Source organism: Vombatus ursinus, unplaced genomic scaffold (assembly GCF_900497805.2).
Source record: "Vombatus ursinus unplaced genomic scaffold, bare-nosed wombat genome assembly UNPS02014778.1, whole genome shotgun sequence".
NCBI lineage: Eukaryota > Metazoa > Chordata > Mammalia > Diprotodontia > Vombatidae > Vombatus > Vombatus ursinus.
Genome location: NW_020954556.1, coordinates 9,717,834 through 9,741,811, shown reverse-complemented (window position 1 = coordinate 9,741,811; position 23,978 = coordinate 9,717,834). Strand labels below are relative to the sequence as shown.

Genomic DNA, 23,978 nt, shown 5'->3' with positions numbered 1-23,978 from the left:
AGATACACTGGGAGCTGTAGTTACAACCCTGCACACAGGTGGCCCAGGCCCTAGGGTTGTCTTCTCACTGGAAGCAGCAGTGGGATTCAGTAGCCCCCTGGGTGTCTAAGCAGCCTTTTAAGGATCACACTGCTCACCTCCTTGGTGTGAAGAAGGGGATAGAAAAGATACCCTAAATATTGTTTGCTTCCCAACCCTGGCCTGATTACTGCAGCAGGTGGGGATCCTACCCTGTGGATGAAACAAAAAATGTACAAAAACTTCTGCAAAGATGATTCCACTCACCATTGGTACAAGGAATGTGTGCACACTTATAAACAACACATAATCCAATAGACCTGAAAGACTAACACCTCTTACTGCAAGAGAACTCAGCAGGTATCTCATCCAAATAGCGGCCTTGAGTGAAACAAGGCTGGTAAATGAAAGCCAGCTTACTGAAGTTGGAGCTGGATACACATTTTTCTGGAGTGGTCACAGCGAGGCTGGTGTAGGTTTTGCAATCAAAACTAATCTAGTCAATAAACCAAAAGGAGCAAACAACAGGCTCGTGACAATGTGATTGCCACTTACAGGAAAATACTCCCACCATGATGAACCCTGATGAGGTCAAAGAAAAATTTTATGAAGACCTGGAGACCCTTATCATCAAAGTGCCAAAAGAGGATAAACTTATAATTCTGGGTGACTTTAATGCTAGACTAGGCTCAGACTACCAGACATGGCAGGGAGTCCTTGGGAGGAATGGAGTTGGAAACAACAGCAGCAATGGTCACTTACTACTGAAGACTTGTGCATCTCATGACCTTCTCATCACCAACACTGTCTTCCTTTTAACTAAACACAATAAAACTTATTGTGTTTACATAATTGTGTATTACATAATATTGTGTATACAACTATTACTGGAAATGATAGTCAGAGTTGCAGTGTTGTTAAGTATGAGCCATGCCTCAATGAGTACCTGAAGAAAGGTGCAAGATAGGAAGTAGTATATGGTGACAGGAAGTTTGTTAATTAGGAAGGCTTTCCAGAGGGCACAATGGAAGAGGTGGGAAGATCCAAGTGGGATGTGGGGGTGGGGTAAGATTGAGTGAGGTAAATGAAGATGACAGGTGAGACAGCTGGGGCTAATGAAGTTTGATTTTTGGCAGCTGAGATTCAGAGTCATAGGTGTGGTTACACTGGTAGGAAGAAAATCAATCAGTCAGTCAGCAAGTGTTTATTAAGTACTTATATGTGCCAGGCAGGCACTGTGCTAGGTGCTGAGAATGATGAAAAAGCAGTGTCACAGAAGCAAAGGAATAAGTGGTCAAACGTCAAAGACAATGACTGGGAAAAAACATTGGAGTTAGTAGTTTAGATAGTTGGTAACCTTTGAAAGAGCAGTTTCAATAGACTAGTGGAGACAGAAGCCAGAATACAAGGTGTTGGTAAGTGGGTAGGTAAAGGTCTAGGACAGGAGTGGGGAACCTGCAGTCTGGAGGCCACATGTGGCCCCCTAGGGCCTCGAGTGTGGGCCTCTGACTGAATCCAAACTTCACAGAACAAATCACTTAATAAAAGGATTTGTCCTATAAAACTTGGACTGGTAGAATTTTAGCCAAGAAAAGAAGGAAACAAATAGGAAAAAATTTTCTGGGGATAGAAAGGTCAAGTGCAAGTTTTAGGGAGAAACTGAAAATGAAAGAGATAGAATGATCAATGGAGCAGCTAGGTAGTACAGTGGATAGAATATTGGACCTGGAGCCAGAAAGTCCTGAGTTCAAATCTAGCCTTAGACATTTACTAGCTGCATGACTCCGGGCAAACCACCTAACTTGTTTGCCTCAGTTTCAGCTGTCAAATGGGGATAATAATAGCATCTCCCTCTCAGGTTTGTTGTGAGGATGAAGTCACATAAAATTTGTAAACTTTAAAGCATTATATAAATGCTAGCTATAAGCTACTATTATGAATGAAGCAAAATCCTTAAGGAGATGAACTCCTCCCACCCCCAAATCCAACTCCTTATGGTGAATTGCAAGCTCAACATGAGTCAACAGTGTGATGTGACAGTCCAGAATGCTAAGGTACTTTTAAGATGCATTAATGGGAACATTTAATCCAGAACAAGGAAGGAAATATCTCTGTTATTATATTCTGGCTTGGTCAGGCCATATCTGAAGTATTATGTTCTGTTCTTGGCTGTACATTTTAGTTAAAATGTTGACTAGCTGATGTCTAGATGAAGGCAGTTAGAATGATATTAGAACTTGAAGTCATGCCATACAAGAATTGGTTAAGAGAACTTGAGTTGCTTAGTTGGAAAAAAGAAAACCTAAGACTTGTTTTACTTGGTTCTAGAAGGCAGAACTAGAAGAAATGAAGGGAAATGGCAGAGAAACATAATTCAACTTGATATAAGAAATAACTTTCTACTAATTAAAGGTATGACAAATGAAATGGACTATTGGAGATCTTCAAGCTAAGGTTAGACGGAAAGAATTCCATGCAATAATTTGAATAACTAAAAGGTACCACACAATGGTAAGCTACCATTACCACCATCTTCAGGGCTACTATTTATATGAGTGCTTTTTATATTGTATTCTGAAATTTGTATATTTGGGAAGTACTGAAAATTCCTTGACATGTCCTGAAATTCCTTTCAGCTTCAAGATCTTATGATTCTATTTGGTTTGCATAATTGTAAGTTAGTAGGGGGTTGGAAAGTAGGAATGGTATTTACCTATTCAGGTTGTTATAGGCACAATGCAACCTGAGTACAGAGGGAAGGATTGTTGATTCAGTCAATGTCGATTCACTATCAACATTTAGTCAATGTTGATATTTCAGTGCCAAGACTCAAAATAAATATTCAATAGAACCCAATATCTGTAAAAAAAAAACCAATTTAAATAAAATGTTGTGTCCTGCAGTAATTACCAAGCTAATAAAAGCTAGGTGGCACAGTATATAAAGCACTAGGCCTGAAGTCAGAAAGTCCTGAATTCAAACACTTACTATCTGTGTGTCCCAAGGCAAATCATTTAACCTCCCTGGGCCTCTGTTTCTTCACCTGTAAAATAAAGATAAAAATATCACCTACCTCCCAGGGTTGCTTTGAGAGTAAAGTGAGATAATATATGTAAATCATTTACATAAATGGTAGTAATGATGATGTTGATGATGATGATGATGATAGCCTAACATTGTGGGATACTTTTCAGTTGTTTAAGTTATTTTATGGAATTTTCTCCATGAAATCTTATGATATCCTCACAAAATACTCTGTGAAGTAGGCAAGATAGATGTTTTCATTTCCACTTTACAAATGAAGAAACTGAGGCTCCTTAGGTTTAAGGTCACATAGCAAGTAAGTTAAAACCTTGGTCTTCTGGCTCCCAGCAGAAAGTGCTTACACTCTATATGCTCTCTTTGATTAATATGACTTTAGTGAGCAATTCTTTTTTGTCTTTGTATATCCGTATATCCTAGGCTTAGCACAGTGCTTAATGAATGATCATTGAATAAATGAATCAGTCAATGGACTGGATCAAGGGCACAAATGGAGGAGATAGTTAACTTTGTGAGGACTATGATGCGGAATAATTAAGACATTAATAAAAGGTTTGTGACGCTGGTTGTAGGGTCAGTTGCAGTTAGCATGAATTTGTGGTGGATTTAATCAACACTATTTCATGATTTCCTCTAGCAACACTGGGTGGTGTGGAGATAGGGGTGGAGGATGACCCAGGGTTGAGGGAGGATGACCCGGTAGATTGTAAACATCAGGAAAAAGCAGGGCTAAAGGATTCAAGAGTGGACAGTGCCTCGTCGAAATGACTACAGCATCTAGAGCAGGTTCCCCACCCCTCACCTAGAGTCTAAAGACTATCAAGGGATGGAACTGAGTACAGATAGAAATAAGCAATTGTCTGGGAGCACGTGGATGCTTCACGGACTATCACAAAACTCTTGTAAGCACCTTTCTTTAGAGGAACTCAAGGTTCGAATTACTCTTTCTAAAGAACAGGCCTGAAGCCTGGAAAAGGGGACACAAGAACTTTTCCTTCTGTGCCTGAATGGCCAAGAATAAGGACACTAATAAAAGTGATGTCATGCCCGACGCCACAGTAGTTGCCATGGCGACTTGCGTAAGCTACGCTAGCAGTACGCCGAGCGGCAGGATTCATCCAGCCTTCCCACTGGATAGGGCTGGAGACTGGCAGTGCCCTGAAGCCTTCACAGCCTGCTGCACCTGACACCTCCCTCTTCCTCTCCCTCCCCCCGCACCTCCCCTCGGCAATCCAATCCCGGAAATCATTCACTGGGCGGGAACTAGGCCAGACTCCTCTCCTGAGCGTCTACAGCTCAGAGGGCCCAACCCGCTACAGGGTCTGCGTGCTCATTGGTCTCTGAAGCTGTCAGTCATCACAACGGCCTCGGGAAGAGGGGGCGGTAGAACCATAGAGATGGCGGAGGAGGCGGGATGGTCCGGGCGAAGCATCGTCGCGTAGTCTCTGGCCGCAGGCCCCTCTAGCGCGGGGAGGGCTGGGAGGGCTGTGGGCGGAGTGAGGCAGCCGTTCGGAAGGGCCGGGCGGAAGAGGTCGGGGCGGGGAAGGACATGGGCTTGCGCCTGTGAGGGGACTGGAGCGGCCCCGCCGAGGCTGGCCTTCGCCCGACCTCCCGCCCGCCTTCCTTCCCGAAGCTGGCGCCCAGTTCTCTTCGCCTTCGCCTGGCTCTTCTGACTCCGGCCCTGCAGCCAGCTGCGCTCGCTCTCCTCTGAGCCGTGAATTCAAACCTCCATTTTACCCGCCTCCCGACCCCCTCCCGACCCCCTCCACGCCTGTCGGTCCCTGCCTTCGTCCTTTCCCTCCTGGGCCCGCCCCCCAGCAAAACCCAGAGGCCACCCCACGCACAGAACCACGCCCACCCTCGCCCACCTGCCACTGCCTGGGGCTGTGGATATCCACTGCACCAGGGTCATGAGGCTTCCACAACCGGAGGTAATCCACCGAACATATGGATTAAACTGCAAGATGGATGAAGTGCCCCATCCTCTTACTCCTCCCCTCCCAATACCTACACATCTCCTAGTGGGGAACCGCAATAGCTAGCCCTGGGATGGGGAGCCTGCGGCCTCGAGCCCTAGGTGGCCCTCCAGGTCCTCTAGTGAGGCCCTTTGACCAAATCCAAACTTCACACAACAAATCCCAAACAAATTTGCTTTGTGAAGTTTAGATTGAGTCAAAGGGCTGCACCCGGGAACCTGGAGGGCCACATGCGACCTCGAGGCCGGAGGTTCCCCACCCCTGAGCTGGCCCAACTCCCTCCTCGTCCCTACCTCTGTCACATGCAGGGCACTACGTCCCACCACCTGTGCAGCTTAATTGACCCCAGAACCTTGGAAGTGACCTGACCGCCCCTCTCCCGCAACACACACACCTCTGTCAGTAGAGGGTTATCATCTGCCTGACCTCATGTCTCCTTGCTCACTCTGATCTTAGAGGAGCATTTGAATGAACCTCTGTGGAATGCTGCCAGTCGTGGGGTTGAAAGGATGCTAGCCAGAAGTGGCTCTTAAACAGGATACATTTCATTCTCTGGCTGCACTCCCAGCCCTGGCCTTGCTGGGAGTGTATACAGAGATATTCCAGTGTTGAAAAAAAAATCAGTAGTCCAAGGCAGTCTTAATTAAAACTGCTGTATTAATTAAAATGCAACAAACTCTGGCTTGGTTTCCCTTAACTGCCTAATCACCAGAGCGGAGACTAGGCTTTTTTATTCTGAGGTACTGGAAAGATCTACTGTGTAGATCTTCAATACTGCATAAATAAAAAGAATGCCACTTTTGATTCTCTATGATTAGAGAAGGATGATTTACAGAGCAAAAGGTTGAAATGACAAATTCAGCGCTTAGCACAATGCACACAGTAGGCATTTAATAATTATTAAATTTAATTGAAATCCAGGGAATTTTGCTCTATGTATATATTTATGGCCTATGTGCGCTGTTCAGCTACTTGGGAAATTTGGTAATTGAGCGAGCATGTTAATACAGGAGGCCCATTAACAAGGAATCAAAACGTTGTTGGTCACTTGATCATCATGATCATCTCAAGTAATGGAAGTTGACATTTATATAACCTTCTATTTAAGGTTTATCAATCCTATCAACTAATTTTGCAGATGAGAAAACAGCATTAGAGGTTAAGTGACTTTTCTAAGGCTACACAAATAGTAGCAGAACAGGAACTTGAACTTAGATTTCAGAATCTTAAACCTGGTGCTTTTCCAGCTGCACTAAAATTGCCTTCCCCAGGCTTTGTTAGTATCTCGAAACAGCCCTGTCAAGGCCAGAGGCAAGTGTATTTATGATAGGAACGTTAAAAAGAATATGCAAACAGTTTTAGCTTTGCAATAGTTGCTAATTTAAATATCAATTTGTAATTGCTGCCTTCTTAAATACTAAACCATATCCTACTCCTTTTGCCTAGGTCCCTTTGTTGACCAGTTGAAACCAATATAAATATGGCTTTTTATGGCCGTAATATACTCTTAGCTATTGCTAGAACAAGGTAAGACCTGGAAGTTGTTACTCCCTATTGACATACTTACTATTTTCTAGAGGAAATATTTCATTGAATTTGAGAGTGGGGTGTAAATTTAAGGATGAGATGAAGCATTTTGTCCAAAGTTAAATAGAAAGTTAGTGGCAAAGCTAGGACTAGACCTCAGTAGTTAGTGTTTTTTCCCCATTTCATAGGATTTTCCCAATATTTTCATGTTTTAGAAAATTGACACATATTTACTTGAACTCACTCAAATAAAGCTTTCTATTTCCTTTGAAATGAATGCTCAAAAATATCTAATTGAGAGAATTTGATTAGATGGTCAATAAACTCATTTCAAGCTTTAACCATTCTGTTATATATTATATGAAGACTTGTGTATTATAGGTGTGCTGTAGTTGTAAAGAATCTTAACAGTGATATAGTTGCAATTTATGGTTGCAAATATACAGCAAATGCTCCTTGATATTTTTAGGTATTGGGAATTGACCAATTACAACATTTCATATTTCTATGGCACTTTAAGGTTTACCAATCTCTTTCCTCATAACAATCCTTTATGGTAAGTATTATCCCTGTTTTGCAGATGAGGAAGTTGGGGATCAGTGAGGTTGTGACTTGCTCATAGTCATCCAACAAGTAAGTGTCAGAGCCAAGATTCAAACCCAGTCACTTACTCTAAATATAGAAATCTTTGCACTAAACTGCGCTACCTCTTAGTATTTTGTACTCATAAAAAGAATAGCAGCAAAGATGGGCTGTTAGCTATCCCATGAGAAGTTTCATTGCTAGTACTGGTTTCATTTTTATTTTTAAGCAGCTAGGTATACTAGTCTAACTTGAGAATGTGCCATCTGTGTTGGCTTACCCTGATTCATGTTCATAAAGCTCTCCAGGAACCTTAAAGTAAAGGGCATTCTGTAAGTGCTTATTACTTGAGGAAGTTCCTGGCATGATACTGAGTAATTAATGCTTCTGTGTGATTGGTTAATCACTAGAGAGAAACTAAGGTGTTTCATTAAAACAATGTTTATATTACCAGAGAAGTAGCTACCAACACTATAATTTTACCTGTTCTTTGACAGCGGGGTTATAAGATGGCAAAACTTTTTGAATGTGGTTCCTGTTGGAAAATGTATTACCATTAACACCAGTCATTTTCAGAGCTTTTAATTGCTGTGATAGCAATTTATTCCTAGAAATGCACTTATATATTAACATCTTTTTTTAAAGTTCTATTTTTCTACATTGTTGTCATTTCTTAATATTTACCTTAAAGAAACCTCCCTTATAACCAAGAAATATAGTTAAGCAAAATGAATACACTGACCATACCTGACCACATATGCCTCATTATGCATTTGTAGTCCATCACCTGTCTACTAAGAGGTTGGAGGTATATGTTATCATCATTTTTTTGCAGTCAAGATTGGTCATTGGGTTGATGATGAGTTCTTTTGTCCTTTAGTGTTGTTATCCTTGACATTCTTGTGATCATAGTATGTATTGTTATCTTGATTCTGCTTATTTTGTTCTGTGTCTCATACAAATCTTCCTGTTTCTCTGAATTTCTCATATATGTTGTTTCTTACAGCTCAGTAATATTCCATTCATATGCCGTAATTTGTTCATGTAGTCTTCAGTTGATCAGTACTCTATTTGTTTCTCATTTTTTACTACCATATAAAGTGTTGCCATAAATATTTTTATATATATGGTACCTTTCCCTTTGTCTTTGTCTTCCTTAGGGTATGTGCATAGTAGTAGTATGCTAGGTCAAAAGGTATAGACAATTTAGTCTTTTATCTGGTATAGTTCCAAATTGTTTTCCAGAATGGTTGGATCTATATTCATAGTTCATTAATAGTGTGTTTGTGTGTTTGTCTTCTTGTAGCTCTTCTGTCTTTTATAATCTTTGCCAATTTGATGGGCATAAGGTTAAAGCTTTAGAGTTATTTTAGTGTGCATTTTTCTTATTATTAGTGATTTGGAGCATGTTTTCACATGGTTGTTGATCATTTATATTTCTTTTGAAAACTGTTCATATCTCTTGATCACTTAAGACCTTTTATTTGGGAATGAATTTCAGTTTTATTCAGCATGGTGCAGAGGAAAGAGGATTTGAAGTCAGAGGAACTGGGTTTGAATCCCAGTACTGTCACTTACTATCTAGGTGACTTTGGGCAAGTCATATAATCTCTTTGGGCTCTAGTTTCCTCTTCTGTAAAGTGAGGGGATTAAACTAGATGACTTCTCTGGGTCCTTCCAGCTACAAATAAATGATCCTTATATATTTGTATAAATCCCCTGTAATATTTTGAAAGTCAGGCCTTTATCAGAAATATTTGATGTGAAGATTTTTTCACCCAATCAGCAGTTTCTCTTATTCAAATTAAATTTGATTTCTTATCAACATTTCTGATGGATTGTTTAATTTAGCATGAGAATATGCTGCCACAAATTAGAATAATAACCAGTTATTTTATGTTGTTTACTCTTAAATTATGGGGTTAAAAATCTTGATTTCATTTTAAGTGGATGTGTAAACTGTGCCTAAAGAATATACAAACTTAAAAAAAATTGTTAAATTTGTAAAAGTATATGCTTAACCCAGCAGTGTTCCTTTTTTTCTAGAGGTCCTCACCTTTTTGTCCACCCTAGCTACCCTCGATATTCCCCATCAGTTTCATTTCTTCAGCTGGCAGACTCCCATTTAAATCAAACCTATGTGAAGAACTATGGAAGCAAAAAATTCTTGTATCCTATTCAATCAAGCAGCAAACTACCTTATTTACGAACTAAGGCAATACGAAAACTACATACATCTACATGCTGGCTTCAAGATTTCCCAGATAAACCTAAACAAACCATGGAAAAATCAGTAACAGCAAGCCCCCAAACCCCAAAAGAAACAGGGATTGAGACTGAGGAGGTTAAGCAGTCTTTGAGACAAAAAATTGTGGATGAACTTAAACATTATTACAATGGATTTTACTTGCTTTGGATTGACACCAAAGTTGCTGCCAGGATGGTATGGAGACTATTACATGGACAGGTGCTGACCCGACGAGAGAGACGAAGGGTAGGCAAGAGGAAGGGTGAAGTTGAAACTATTTGAGAACTACATTTTGAGTACAACTAACTTGTTAAAATTTCAAAGGGATTTTTTTTTTACTAGTGAAAAGAAAGGACTAAGACTTGTGAGTTCTTTACTGACTTGCTGTATAGCTTTGGGCAAGTCACTTAACCTATGCTTCCAACTATTTAGCTGAAGAAAAGGTATCCATCTGCTTTCCAACCTTTCTAAGGTGTTGAGGGGCTTCAGATAAAAATTGTCCTTCTAAGTGCAAGCCTAGTAGTATCTCAAGTATATACATGTTTTCAGAACTAATGTTAAAACATACTGCATTATTAGAGTAGAGGTTTCTGTCTCAGATAAAACCACTGAGATCCCATTAACATGTTTTGATTAATATAGAAGTTTTCCCTGACAGTATATAATAAATATCCATACAGAGCCTTAGGGAAGGGAAATACCCTATCTGTTTTGGAAGCAGCGGCAGAAAATCTGTCTTGGGTTTTAGCACATTAGGAACCCAAAACAACTTTCTGATATGTCTTAAAAGAATGAACATTACATATGCTTTTAATTCTTTAGCTGCTGAGAACTTGTGCTGATCTCTTCCGCCTGGTTCCATTTATCATGTTCATAATTGTGCCCTTCATGGAATTCCTGTTACCAGTATTTCTGAAACTCTTTCCAGACATGTTGCCATCAACTTTTGAAAGTGAATCCAAAAAGGTGTGTATATCTATACTTTAACTTGTTTTTCCCCTAAAAAATAAAACAAAATAACATTCAACTTTTATTATGTCATTTAAAAGAATGAATAGGTTGAACTGTTGCCCGGTGAATCTTTCGTTGGGAACCCATCAAAAGAGAGAGCCTTTATTGTGTTTGTTGTAGACTTTTCTGGGAATGATTGCATGAAGGTTGAAAGTGAAGTGTCCTTGTAGATTTATTTGGGAACCTAGCTTGATACATATACCTGCTGACATTTTGGGGGATTGTCCCATAATAGAATCATAATTTGTTCTGAATAATGTAGCTTTCTAGTAATGTATCAGGGATATAGCAAAGTTGAAGGAACTGCTGTAGAAGTAATTGATATGAATGTTGCCCTCAGTTCATTTTCGTAGAAACAGACTTGCTTTTCTGTTATAAAATCAAGATAAAATCTTGCCTTTTAAAAGAATCATCCTGACTTGAAGAAGGGAAAATAACTATGCAACTGTACAAATCACCCACTTTAAGATATAGGCCTGTCAATTTTCTAATGACAATAAAATCCAAAGTCATATGTTTCAGATGATAAATACATAGAACTTTTTCATAGGAAGAGAGGATATGAAATGGGAGATGAGTCAGGAATTGTTAGTAGTTTTATATTTTTGACGCGCAATGCGCAGGATTAAACTGAAGGGCGCCCCTGATTCTGTCCTCCAGAAATCTTTGGTCTACCAAAAACTAACCTCTGGAATCATGAACCAAAACTAGAATGAACTACCTTATTCACTGAGTACCAACTCAAGTAATGTTAACATACTGAATTGAAGTTTAAAAAAAAAAAAACACCTAGTTAAAAGATCATTCAAACTGGAATAAATCCTTTATCTTTTTTTTTTTGCATTAGAGCATGGAAATATTTTATGATCTTAACCAATATTTATTGCAATTCATAGTCTTACTGTAGTTTAAGTGATGTGTTAAAGATGCCCATCCATTATCGATAAAGAATATTAAGCTTGTTGAGGGGAGATTTAACTTACTTTCCTTCATTTAATTTATTAATAGTATGCTTTTCCTAGTAGACAAAACCTTGGAGAGCAAAGTTATTGCATCTTTTGAACCTGAATAGAAGTATGCAGAGCCTATGGACCTCAACCTAGGTAGTAGCTGCCCAAAAATATGCTTAATAAATAATGACAATCTCTCCATATTGCCACCTTTTTCTTATACATCTTGTAAACTCTTAAACTTCCATTATATTTCCACTTATTTCCTGGCTGGTTTTCTGCCCTCATTTTTGTGCTTCTACTTTCCAGATAAAATCTCTGTTGACAGATATTGTTGTGAACTCCTTTGGACTTTCTCTTTTGAGGCCAGAAAACTGAACATGCTGCTGCTCCATAGGACACAAGAGTCTTTTGCACTAAGAAATGCCTCAGCAGCCACATTTGTTTCATATTCCTGGAAGAGTCATAGGATCATGGATCTAGGGTGGAAGGGACCTCTGAGGCCACTCACCTATCATATTTGTATAATACGTACTTAGAATATTATAGTTACTCTGAGTTAAGCCGTAAAGCTAACTAACCACTAAAAAGGAGCAAAACCATATGCATTCGGAGCTGAATATAGATATTAAGGAATGAATTGAGTAGTCATAGATTTCTTCCTTTATAGGATTCTCTTTTCTGTATTAAATGCTCATAGTCTTACTCTGTTCAATCAGCTTCAATATTTGGTTACAACATAGGAAGTAAAACATTAAAATCTGAGACTTATAAGGGATTAGTCTGACAGAAACCCTGGTTGGTTTTGTCAGGTTTAGAGGTATTAATGACTGCCTTGATGAGTTCTGTGCTAAACAGATTCATGGCATCTCAGAATTGGAAGAAACTACTGTCCAAACCCAACATATTTAGGTTTCCCTTCTATTGTATCTTCAACAAGTGGTTTTCCAGCTTCTACTTGAATATCTTCAGTAAGAAGGAGCTTATGGTCCTTTATGAGATAGTCTTCTGTACTTTCGAATAGCTCTTATTGTTTTTTTTCTTTCTTTCTTTCCCCCCCCTTTTTTTTTTGGCAGTTGGGGTGAAGTGACTTGCCCAGGGTCACATAGCTAGCGAGTGTTATGTGTCTGAGGCCGGATTTGAACTCAGGTCCTCTTGAGTCCAGGGCCGGTGCTCTATCCACTGCACCACCTAGCTGCTCTGAATAGCTCTTATTGTTAAAAGGTTTTTCATAAAACTAAACTAAAATCATTCTCTATAATTTCCATCTATTACAATTCATTCTAACCCATGGCATTAATTTAAGGGTGCCCTTTGGATTTAATAAGTATAGTGGTGGGCATCAACTACTTTTTTCTTAGTATTTTATTTTTTCCAATTACATGTAAAAATAGTTTTCAACATTCATTTTTTATAAGATTTTGAGTTCCAAATTTTTCTTCCTCCTTGTCTACCCTCCTCCCTCTCCAAGGTGGTAAGCAAGCTGCTATAGGTTATACCAGGGGTGGGGAACCTGTGGCCTGGAGGCCACATGTGGCCCTCTAGGTTCTCAAGTGCGGCCCTTTGACTGAGTCCAAACTTCACAGGACAAATCCCCTTAATAAAAAGATTTGTTCTGTAAAACTTGGACTCAGGCAAAGGACCGCACTTGAGGACCTAGGTGGCTACATGTGGCCTCAAGGCTGAAGGTTCCCCACCCCTGGGTTATACATATCAACTGTTACTTAATGAATAAAGATAGAAATAAAGTTGTAAGATTAAAGTGACAAATTTTAAAATGAAGTTTTACCTTTTGTCTTAACTGGTTCTCCCTAATAGCTTTTTAAATTAAACTTCTAAAAAACGAATATATTAAATTAGAGGTAGCAGTGACCAGTTAGAACTGATAATCCCTATTCTTCCAGCCTTGTTTGTTAAGACTCAAGGGAGAAAAGATTAATTTATTTTCTTTCTCTTTTCTACCATTAAGGAAGAAAAACAGAAAAAGAAAATGGCAGCAAAGTTGGAACTAGCAAAATTTCTCCAAGAAACTATTACAGAGATGGCAAGGAGGAACCGAACCAAGCTGGGAAAAGGCTCCAAATTAGGAGATGCCTCTACACAGTTTTCGTCCTATGTAAAACAGGTGTCCACCTTTTACACAAATAACTTCAGGTGGGAAGGGATATGAAAATGGCGGTGGATGCACAGATAATATGAATGTGATCAAGTGAAAGAAATATATGTATACATATTCATATGAACAAATGAAATTTATTGGTCATCATTTGGTATGCTAATGAATACATTCCAGAGTGCAGCAAAAATAAATAAGCCAGGTTAATAGATCTTTAATAAACCTGCCTCAGCATATGAAATAGTATATGTTTCCCCTTTATAACACAATACAGTCCATGGTATCTTTCACTCAGTAACAGAAATGTCAGTATTTGTGTAACTTATATGCCAGACAATATTCATAAAAGTTTTTAGATTTATGAATAGAACAGAAGTGAACTTGAGGTTTACTCATGATTCATCCACTAATCCCAGGCAAGTTTATTTACTTCTTTCTGCCTGTTGGTGGGGTGGTGGGGTTTAATTTGTAAAATGAGCATAATGCCATCAGATACTATCAGTAAGTGCTTGGAGATTCTCCTAGGAAATATGACATTAAAACAGAGGGTACTCTGGGGGAGGCTCAAATAAGTAGTAAGCACATTTTAATGCCTCTTTTTTTCCATTGGCTAGGTCCAGACAGGTCATATACCTAGCACAAAGGAGATTGTTCAGTTTTCCAAACTATTTGAGTATGACCTAACTCTGGAACATTTAGACCGACCTCAATTGGTTGCCCTGTGTAAACTTCTAGAACTTCAGACCCTTGGAACCAACAACCTGCTCCGCTTTCAGCTTCTGATGAAATTGAAGTCTATAAAAGCAGATGATGAAGTAAGAGCCTAACTGTAGTTTCAGGGAGTTAGCAAAGAATTTTCTTTATCTTGGGTTAGCTTAGTAATGAAGTATTTGCATCAAGCTCTCATTTAATGGCAGGTTTTCTGCCAAGGTGAATGAAGAACCTCCGCTACCTCCCCCAGGACTTCCATCATGGCACCAGTCACTGCTTTGACTCTCACTTAAAATCATTAGCTACTTGTTATTCCCTGAATTCTCTTTTTTTTTTCTTGTGAGGCAATTAGGATTAAGTGACTTGCCTAGGGTCCCACAGCTAGTGTCAAGTGTCTGAAGCCAGATTTGAACTTAGGTCCTCCTGACTCCAGCACCAGTGTTCCATCCACTGCGCCACCTAGCTGCCCCTCCCTGAACTCTCTCTTAAAGGGTTTGGCAAGCTGTCATTAATTCCATTGTCTTAGCTAAGACTAACTTAGAGCTGGTAGGGGCCTACTTGGAGAAATGGGAAGTGGGATCCTGATATCACACTAACAGGGAAAGTTCACCACCTCACTCTTCTCCTGCCATACTGCTATTAACCAAATATGTTTTTTGCTGGTGTATTTGGTACCACAGGAAGAGTGACTGAACACAATTTAGTTGTTTTAGGGGGATAAAAACCAAAACATTTGAATACATTGGGGAAGACACTGCCTTGGTTACAAGAACCAAGCAGGCTACTTAAAAAAGATGTAAGGAATGTTGATAATGATCTAAAAGAAAGGTGATCAGAAGGGGCAGGTTTCCTAGAAATACCAAGAATCTCCCTAGCACAGCTTCTCCTTAGTTTCCTTTAGTATCACTGCATGAGCACTGGGGATTTGTCAGAGCCATCATTTGTACTAAGGGAGTGGATGTCAAATCTTGTTTCAGGGTTAGTTCTGAAGTTTAGAGGCAAGATTATGGGGTAAATACTTTCTCCCAGACATTATAAAGATGAAACTAAACATCAAGAACAGCCCTGGAGAGCCAAAAAGGCCAAGGAGTGTCATCAGAAGGCACCATACTACCTCAAGTCCTGTCTGTGGAGAGGGGAATTTTTAACTTGGTGATGGATTCATTTGAATGCCTCAGTTCCTTTTAATATCCTGGGGAAAGGGAGGACACTCCTTTCCCCTTATCTTACCACCCCCCATCTGCTGATCACTACAGTTTTCTTGATGACTACAATAGCTCCCACAAACTACAAGCTTGGGAGCAGTAACCCTATTTGTTATGCCCTCTGGACAGTTCTGCTTAGGTGAGCTTGGAACCCAAGGACTTCTATTAACCCTTCTGTTCCTTTTAGGTAATTGCCAAAGAAGGAGTGAATTCCCTGAGTGTATCTGAACTACAAAGTGCCTGTAGGGCCCGAGGGATGAGGTCACTGGGGCTCACTGAGAAGCAGTTGAGAGAACAGCTCACCCAGGCAAGTAGCCGCTTCCTTGGGCTCTTTTCAGAGGCTCCTCATGGTATAGTTGCAGATGTGGCTGTCCTTACATCATAGGATTGTAACTTTAGAGCTGAAAGGTGACCTCAGGGGCCATCTAGTGTGAACCTCTCATTTTACACATGAGGAAAGTGAGGACCTAGGATGTTAAATGACTTACCCAAGCTCTCACAGACAGTAAGCATCAGAGGTTTTATTTGAACCCAGGTACTACTTGAGAGCTAGTGCTTTTCCCGCTGTATCGTAAGCTTCAATTTTCAAACTAATTACATTTCCTATTATTTCAATTCCCCACTAAGAAGTAGTTGGTTTGTAGTAGGACATCTGGAAAGTCAGGATATCCTCCAGGATATCCAAATTGATTAAAAGAAGAGACAAAAGTCTACAATGTGAGGAAACCCATCTATATGTAGCATATTTACATTTTAAGCTGAAGTCTTTACTGGATCCATTATTCCTGATTAATGAGAATTTTAGTAACTTCAGCAGACCCTCTTAGTCTATAGAATTTGGTGGGGGAGGGAAAAGGGATTGCCAAAGTGAATTTTCTTAAGTGAAGGCCAGAGCATATTACATACTTTTACTCAGTAAATTCCAGTGGCTCCCTATGACTTAGAAGCAAATGTAAACTCTTCTGTTTAGCATTGAAAATTCTTTACAACTTGGCCCCAATCCACTTGTCTAACCTTATTACTATTATCCCTATCATTCATTCTATGATCCAGCCAGCTTGCTCTTCTTTACTTTTCCTCACAAACAGCACTAGTTCTTGTCTCTGTACCTTTACATTGGCCATCCCCCACCAGACCTGTAATGTATTTTCCCCCTTCACCTCTATTACTTAAAATTTCTATGGGATTTCCTTCAAGGCTAGGCTCAAGTACCATCTTCTACGTGAAGCCTTTCTAGATCTCCCCAGTTGCTGGTGCTTTTCCTCTGAAAATCAATTTGTATCTATCTTATCTGTAACTAGATATGTATGTCTCCATGGATAAAATAGAAGCTCCCTGAAAGCTTTTTTTCTTTTGTCTTTGTATCTTTAGCACCTAGCATAAAGCCTGGCATGTGGTAGGCACTTAACAAGTGCTTATTGATTTATTATACTAGCATGGCTTCCTTTCTTTAGGGCCAGCCCTGGCTATAGGATCAAAACGACATATAGAAGGGTACTGATAATGGCACTGGGACATAGAGACAATTGTCATCTTTCAATTTTTAACTCATATCCAGGGCAGATTGCTTTCAGAGTCTGCCTCCCTGAACTTACCCAGCATTAGTAGCTTGTTCCTTTTTTAGGTGATAAGCAGATCTATAGGTACTGATCACATTTTAAAGTATTTATTCAGTGCTTTGAGAGGTTGAAGAAACCTTACGTCATGACCATTTGCAGTCTTGTTCTGACAGTGGCTTTTCTTAGTGAGGGAATTGAGGGGATTGGAGCAGCAAGTGGTGGTGGGAATTGAATGCACCACACTGACTCCATCTTGTGAATCATATCTGGAGCTAGCAAAGTTCTCTTTCTATTCAATTATGCGTCTAATTCCAAATTATTCAATTATGGAAATTGTGAAAGGACTTTGTTGCATTGTTTGAATCTATCCCTATGTGGCTGGAACACTGGACCACCTCTACCTGCTGCTTAGAGACCCTTAACTAAAGACCTAGGTGATGCTTACCAGAAACCCAGTTAGATCCTAAGACTGATGCAAGTTTTCTCACAATTAGGTATCTCAAGCAACCCATATGTCTTATCTGAAAACTGTCCCTGTGCTGATCAATCAGTTATTGTTTCCATTTTTCTTTGATTGTTCACAGACACTTTTGGGGAGTGGGATAGCTCTTTTTTTTTTTTTGATTTCAGGAAATTGTACCTGTTTACTCTCCCCCTCCCAACTTAGAAAGTCCCTAATCTTTTCTCCAATTAGAAATCAGTGCCAATCTGAGGAAGGCTACTGGTCCCTATTTGTGGAGCAGTTGACATGCATTGCTTAGTAAATTGATATGCTCAGAAGCTTGAACCTTTGTTTCCTCAGTTAATTTCATTTTTCACCTGTCACATTAATGACGTCATTTATTCCACTAATTAGAGAGGTAGCCTAATGTGGTAGAAAGAACATAGACTGTGGGATTCAGGTTACTTGGATTCTAACTTTGGTTCTATCATCATTTAACTATCTGTGTGAAGTTATTTAGCCTCTCTTAAGTTTCACTTTCCACACTTGTAAAATGAATGGTTTTGACTAGATCTCTTAAGGTTTTTATGGTTAATTTTGTGATTGCTAAAGAAGGAATGAAGGACCTTAGCATATCAGAAATACAAAGTGCCTATAAGGCCTTAGGGATGAGCAGGTCACTGGGTTCTTTGAACAGCTGAAAGAGAAGGTTATAGAGGGAAGGAAGAGCTTCCTTGGGCCCTTTTCAGAGCTCTTTCTATTGTTTCATTTCTTTCCCATCCTTCAGTGGCAGGACCTCCATCTGAAAGAGAATGTCCCTCCTTCTCTGTTGTTGTTGTCCCGTACCTTCTATCTGGTAGATGTGAAGCCAAAGCCTATTGAGATTCCTCCAAGCATTGAGGTGAGTAATTTGATTTATAGAAGATCTGTGTTTCTGTCATAACCAAGACTTATCCATGGGCATACTTGTCTCTACCTATATCCAGTGCAGTTAGCTCCTATTAAACAAATACCCTTTGGGGTTTGGCCTGTTTTAAATAATCTCTAGCCAAGAGCTTGTCATTACTTTCTTTTCTTCTCGTATTTAAGTTTCTATTAGGATATTTCTTAGTTAAGTTTCTCTTTCACTTAATTTATTTTAGTGCTAATTTCTCTCTGTTAGGCCAGCATGAATAGCTCTGTTCTCACTTGATTCTTATTTCATTTATATATACTTAATAACAGTGGTATTTACTACTGCAGTGGAGATCTAGTGCAGAGTCCAGGTGAAAGAAGGATTTCTTGTGGAGAGTGAGGTCCTCCAGATGCTACTGTTTGTGGATGACATTATGCTGATTAAATTGAGGCCCAGAGCCATTGCAGAGCCTCTTGGCTGTTGTAATCACTCAAAGCAGTTTGGCCAGTTCATCCACATAAGAAAGCCAAGTGGATGAAGAACATTTGTTGCCCAGATTTCAACATGCATTTGGACTGACACCCTTTAGAGCTTTTCCAGCAGTATGTATTATTAAGGAAAGACAATACAGATGGATAAAGAGTTGGACCTAGAACTGGAGGAGGAGAGTGGGCTGTGTTGTTTTCAAGAAATTACAAAGCTCTTTTACTGATGCCAAGATTCCGATGAAAGTTAAGGTCCATCTTTTTAGTATTAACATTTTACCAGTGTTGATATATAGAAAACCACTGCTTCCAAGGAACTAAAAATTAGTATCACACAGTGGACAATGGAGAGGCACATGGTAATATGAGTAGGCTGCAACATAAAAACCAATGAAGAACTTCAAAGAGTAGGAATGAAAGAATTCATTGAGGAATTGTGTGGTGGAGAAGATGGACAGGTCATATGGCAAGAACACAGGATGAAAGTTGTATGATTAGAGTATATCTTAATGTCTAGAGAAAGCAGAGAATGCCTTCTGCATATTAAGTAGACCTGCATGGGGCAAACTTTTGGGAATACATGGGCAAAAGTTGCACATAATGGGCAGGCATGGATGGGTTAGAGTCTGCCTCATTGAAGAGAGTAATTTCATTGAAAAAGTCTGAATTCTTCCTTTTTTTGTGAGGCAATTGGGGTTAAGTGACTTGCCCAGAGTCACACAGCTAGTGAGTGTTATGTGTCTGAGGCCAGATTTGAACTCAGGTCCTCCTGACCCCAGGGCCACTGCTCTATCCACTGTGCCACCTAGCTGTCCCAATTCTTTCAAAATACTTCAGGGATCCTTTTTTCTTCTTTATGTTCTTTTCTTTTTTGGTATCAGGATTACTAGCCTCTCTTTTTCCCAAATCCTTCTCCCTCTCCTCAGAAGACAAAACAAAAGAAAAAACAACTTTTCCTTGTTACAAATAAATATAATCAAGTAAAACAAATTCATATATTGGTCATATCTAAAAATATGTGTCTTTCTGCATCTTGAATCTATCATCTCTTTCAAGAAATTGTTAGCATGCTTCATCATTTATGTTCTAAATTAATTGTTGGTCATTATTACATTGATCAGAGTTCTTTTTTCATTACAATGTTGTAATCACTGTATAGATTATTCTGGTTCTGCTCCCTCTGCATCAGTTCATACAAGTCTTTCCAAGTTTGTCTGAATCCATTCCTTTTGCCATTTCTTGTGGTGTAATAATATCTATTAATTTATATACAATGATTTCTTCAGCCATTCCCCAACAGATGAATATTCTACTTTGTTTCTAGTTCTTTGCTACAACAGAAAGATCTACTGTAAATATATATATATATATAAATATATATTTGCACATAAAAGTCCTTTTCTGCCTTCTTTGATCTCTTTGGGGTACATGTCCAATAGTGGTACCAGTGAGTCAAGGAGTATACATAGTTTAATGACATTTTGGGGATAGTTCCAAATTGCTTTGCAGAATGGCTGGACCAATTCATAGTTCCAACAACAGTGCATTATTATGCCTCTGATAGCTCTGCAACAATTTTCCTTTTTTGTCATCTTTGCTAATCTGATGGGTGTGAGGTGGAATCTTAGAGTTGCTTTAATTTGCATTTATCTTTTAGTGATTTGGAGCATTTTTTCATGTGGTTGTTAGTAGCTTAGAATTCTTCCCTTGAGAACTGCCTGTTCATATCTTTTGACCATTTATCCATTAGGAAATGGTTTTTGATTTTGTATGCTTGAATCACTTTCCTTTGTATTTGGATATCAAATCTTTATCATAAAAACTTACTCTAAAGATTTTTTTCCTAGTTAAACTATTATCCTCTTAATTTGAACAGCATTGATTTTGTTTGTGCGGAAGATTTTCTTTTCTTTTTTTATCTTATTTTTAATATTGGTTCCAAATTCTCTCTCTTCTTCCAATCTCTCTACTACCCATTGAGAAGGCAAGAAATAAAATACCCACTACATATATAAACTCATGTAAAACATATTTCCACATTAGCCATGCTCTGGAAAAATAAAGAGGAAAAAAATATGCTTCAGTCTGGACACTCAGTTCATCAGTTGTCTATCTGGAACTGGATAGCATGTTTCATCATGAGTCCTTTGGAATTGTCGTGGATCATTGTATTGATCAGAATAGCTGTTTCACAGTTGATTATCTTTATGTTATTTTTGTTACGGTGTACAATATTCTTTTGCTTTTGTTCACTTCACCTTATGTTAGTTCATATAAGTCTTCCCAGGTTCCTCTGAAACCTTTCTCTTCATCATCTCTTACAGTGTAATAGCATTCCATTACATTCATATGCCATAATTTATTCAGTCATTCCCCAATTGATGGGCATCCCCTAAGTTTCCAATTCTTTGCAACTACAGAAAGGGCTGCTATAAATATTTTTGTACATATAGGTCCTTTTCCTCTTTTTTTTTTTAAGTCTTATTTGGGATACAGCCCTTGTAGCAGAATTTCTGGGTCAAAGGATATGTACAGTTTTATAGCCCTTTGGGCACAATTCCATATTGTTCTCTAGAATGATTGGATTAGTTCACAGCTGTACCAGTGCATTAGTGTCCCCATTTTTCCATATCCCTTCCAGAATCTATCATTTTCCTTTACTGTTTTCTTAGTCAATCTGATGGGTGGGAGGTGGTACCTCAGAGTTGTTTTAATTTGCATTTCTTTAATATTTGTAGCATTTTTATATGACTATTGATAGTTTTTATTTCTTCCTTTGAAAACTTCCTGTTTGTATCTTTTGACCATTTATCAATTGAGAAATGGCTCTTATTTTTGTAAATTTGGGTCAGTTCTCCATATATTTGAGAAATGAAATATTTTCAGAGAAACTTGCTATAAAATTTCCCCCAATTTCCTGCTTTCTTTCTGATTTTGGCTCTGCTGGTTTTGTTTGTGTAAACCCTTTTTAATTTAATGTAATCATAATTATCCATTTTATCTTCTGTGATCCTCTTTATCTCTTGTTTGGTCATGCATTCTTCTCTTTTTCCATACATCTGACAAGTAATTTTTTTCCATGCTTTCCTAACTTCTTATGATAATCACCTTTTGTGTTTAAATCACGTACCCATTTTGAACTTATCTTGATATATGTTGTGACATGTTGTTCTATGCATAGTTTCTGCCAGACTACTTTCCAGTTTTCCCAGAAGCTCTTGTCCAATTGAGTTCTTGCCCCAATAGCTGGGATCTTTAGGTTTATCAAACACTGGGCTACTGTGTTCATTTGCTTTTGAATATTGTGTGCCTAATCTATTTCATTGATCACCCTCTCTATTTCTTATCCAGTTGTTCAGTCATGTCTGCCTCTTCGTGATCCCATTTGGGGTTTTCTTGGCAAAGATGCTGGAGTGGTTTGCCATTTCCTTTTCCAGTTCATTTGACAGATGAGGAAACTGAGGCGAACAGGGTTAAGTGACTTGCCTAGGGTCACACAGTTAAGTATCTGAGGCTGAATTGGAACTCACAAAGATGAGTCTTTCTGACTACAGGCTTGGCACACCATCCACTGCACCACCTAGCTGCCCTTTTGTTATCTAGTATCAGATTTTTAAAAATATATGTTTTTTTTCTCTAATTACATGCTAAAATAATTTTAACTTTTTTTTAAAGTTTTGAATTCCAAATTCTGTTCCTCCTTCCTTCCTTCCCCCTCCCTGAGAAGGTAAGCAATCAGATATAGGTTAAACATGTGCAGTCTTGTAACATATTTCCGAATTAGTCATTTTGTACAAGAAAATTTGAATTAAAAAAAAAACAACGAAAGAAAGAAAGTGAAAAATAACATGCTTCAGTCAATATTCAAACAATATCTGTTCTTTCTCAGAAAGCAGATGGTATGCTTCATCATTAGTGCTTTGGGATTCTCTTAGATCATTGTATTGCTGAGAATAGCTAAGTCATTTATAGTTCTTCTTCATACAGTGTTGCTGTTACTGTGTACAATGTTCTCCTGGTTCTGTTCACTTCACATTGTATCAGTTCATGTAAGTCTTTCCAGGTTTTTCTGAAATCATCCTACTTGTCATTTCTTATAGCACAATATATTCCATCACAATCATATGCCACAGCTTGTTTATCCATTCCCCAATTGATGGACATCACTTCAATTTCCAATTCTAAGCTACCATAAAAAGAACTGCTATAAATATTTTTGTATAGATAGGTCCTTTTTTGTTTTTTGTGTTTTTGGATGTCTACAGGATATAGACATAGCAGTGGTATTGCTGAATCAAAAGATATACAGAACTTTATAGCCCTTTGGACATAGTTCCAGATTACTTTCCAGATCAGTTCACAGCTCCACCAACAGTGCATTAGTGTCCCAGTTTTCCCACATCCTCTCCAACATCCATAATTTTCCTTTTCTGTCATATTAGCCAATCTGATAGGTGTGAGGTGATACCTCAGAGTTATTTTAATTTGCATTTCTCTAATCAAAAGTGATTTAGAGGGGGCAGAGCCAAGATGGCAGAGGGGAAGCAGTGACTTGCTAGAGCTCTCTGCCAAACCCTTCCAAATACCTACAAAAATGGCTCTAAACAAATTCTAAAGCAGCAGAACCCACAAAAAAAAACCAAAACAAAACAGAGTAAAACAAATTTCCCACCTAAGAAAACCTGGATGGCTGATTGGAAAGGTATATCGTGCTGGGCTGGAAGAGGAGCACAGTTTGGTGTGGGCGCACAGGCCGCAGCGACCCTGGAGCAGGCCTCAGAGGACTGAATCGTGGGCAGCTGTGGCGGTTTCCAGATGTCTCAACCCACGAACGCCAAAGACAACTTGGAAGGTCAGTGGGAAAAGTCTGTTACTGTGGTGAGAGAAGAAGCTAGATCTCAGCCGCCTTGAGGGCAGCGGCTGGCTTCTGAGCTTCCGGTCCACAGACTGAGGGGGAATCGAGTGCCTGATCAGAGGGGGATTGCGAGTATCTCTTTGCCAGGGCTGAGGCAGGAATCTCTTGCTTTGCCCGCGCTTGAATCTGGCTCACAGTTCTGAGGGGCGGTCCTGGGGCAAGGAGGAGTGCTGGCGTGGTGGAGCTTGTTGCTGCGGTAGAGAGGAAACACCTCGCCCCTTATGATAGCACCTTAGAAGAACTGACACTTTTCAGGTCCCTAGAAGTACCTCTGAAAACAGCTGTACAAACCCCCA

The 23,978-nt window shown here is 39.1% G+C and overlaps 1 protein-coding gene across 1 annotated transcript in view; it reads left to right on the top strand.

Moving 5' to 3' along the window:
• The first annotated feature begins 6,516 nt into the window (after nucleotides 1-6,516).
• The window catches only part of LETM2 (leucine zipper and EF-hand containing transmembrane protein 2), a 25,752-nt gene continuing 8,290 nt past the window's right edge, over nucleotides 6,517-23,978 (top strand). Inside the window, exons 1-7 of the mRNA XM_027865002.1 lie at nucleotides 6,517-6,563; nucleotides 9,192-9,639; nucleotides 10,216-10,359; nucleotides 13,324-13,479; nucleotides 14,085-14,285; nucleotides 15,574-15,693; nucleotides 18,175-18,289. Of these exons, the coding sequence (XP_027720803.1) occupies nucleotides 6,517-6,563; nucleotides 9,192-9,639; nucleotides 10,216-10,359; nucleotides 13,324-13,479; nucleotides 14,085-14,285; nucleotides 15,574-15,693; nucleotides 18,175-18,289 (1,231 nt within the window). The remainder of the gene's footprint in view (nucleotides 6,564-9,191; nucleotides 9,640-10,215; nucleotides 10,360-13,323; nucleotides 13,480-14,084; nucleotides 14,286-15,573; nucleotides 15,694-18,174; nucleotides 18,290-23,978) is intronic.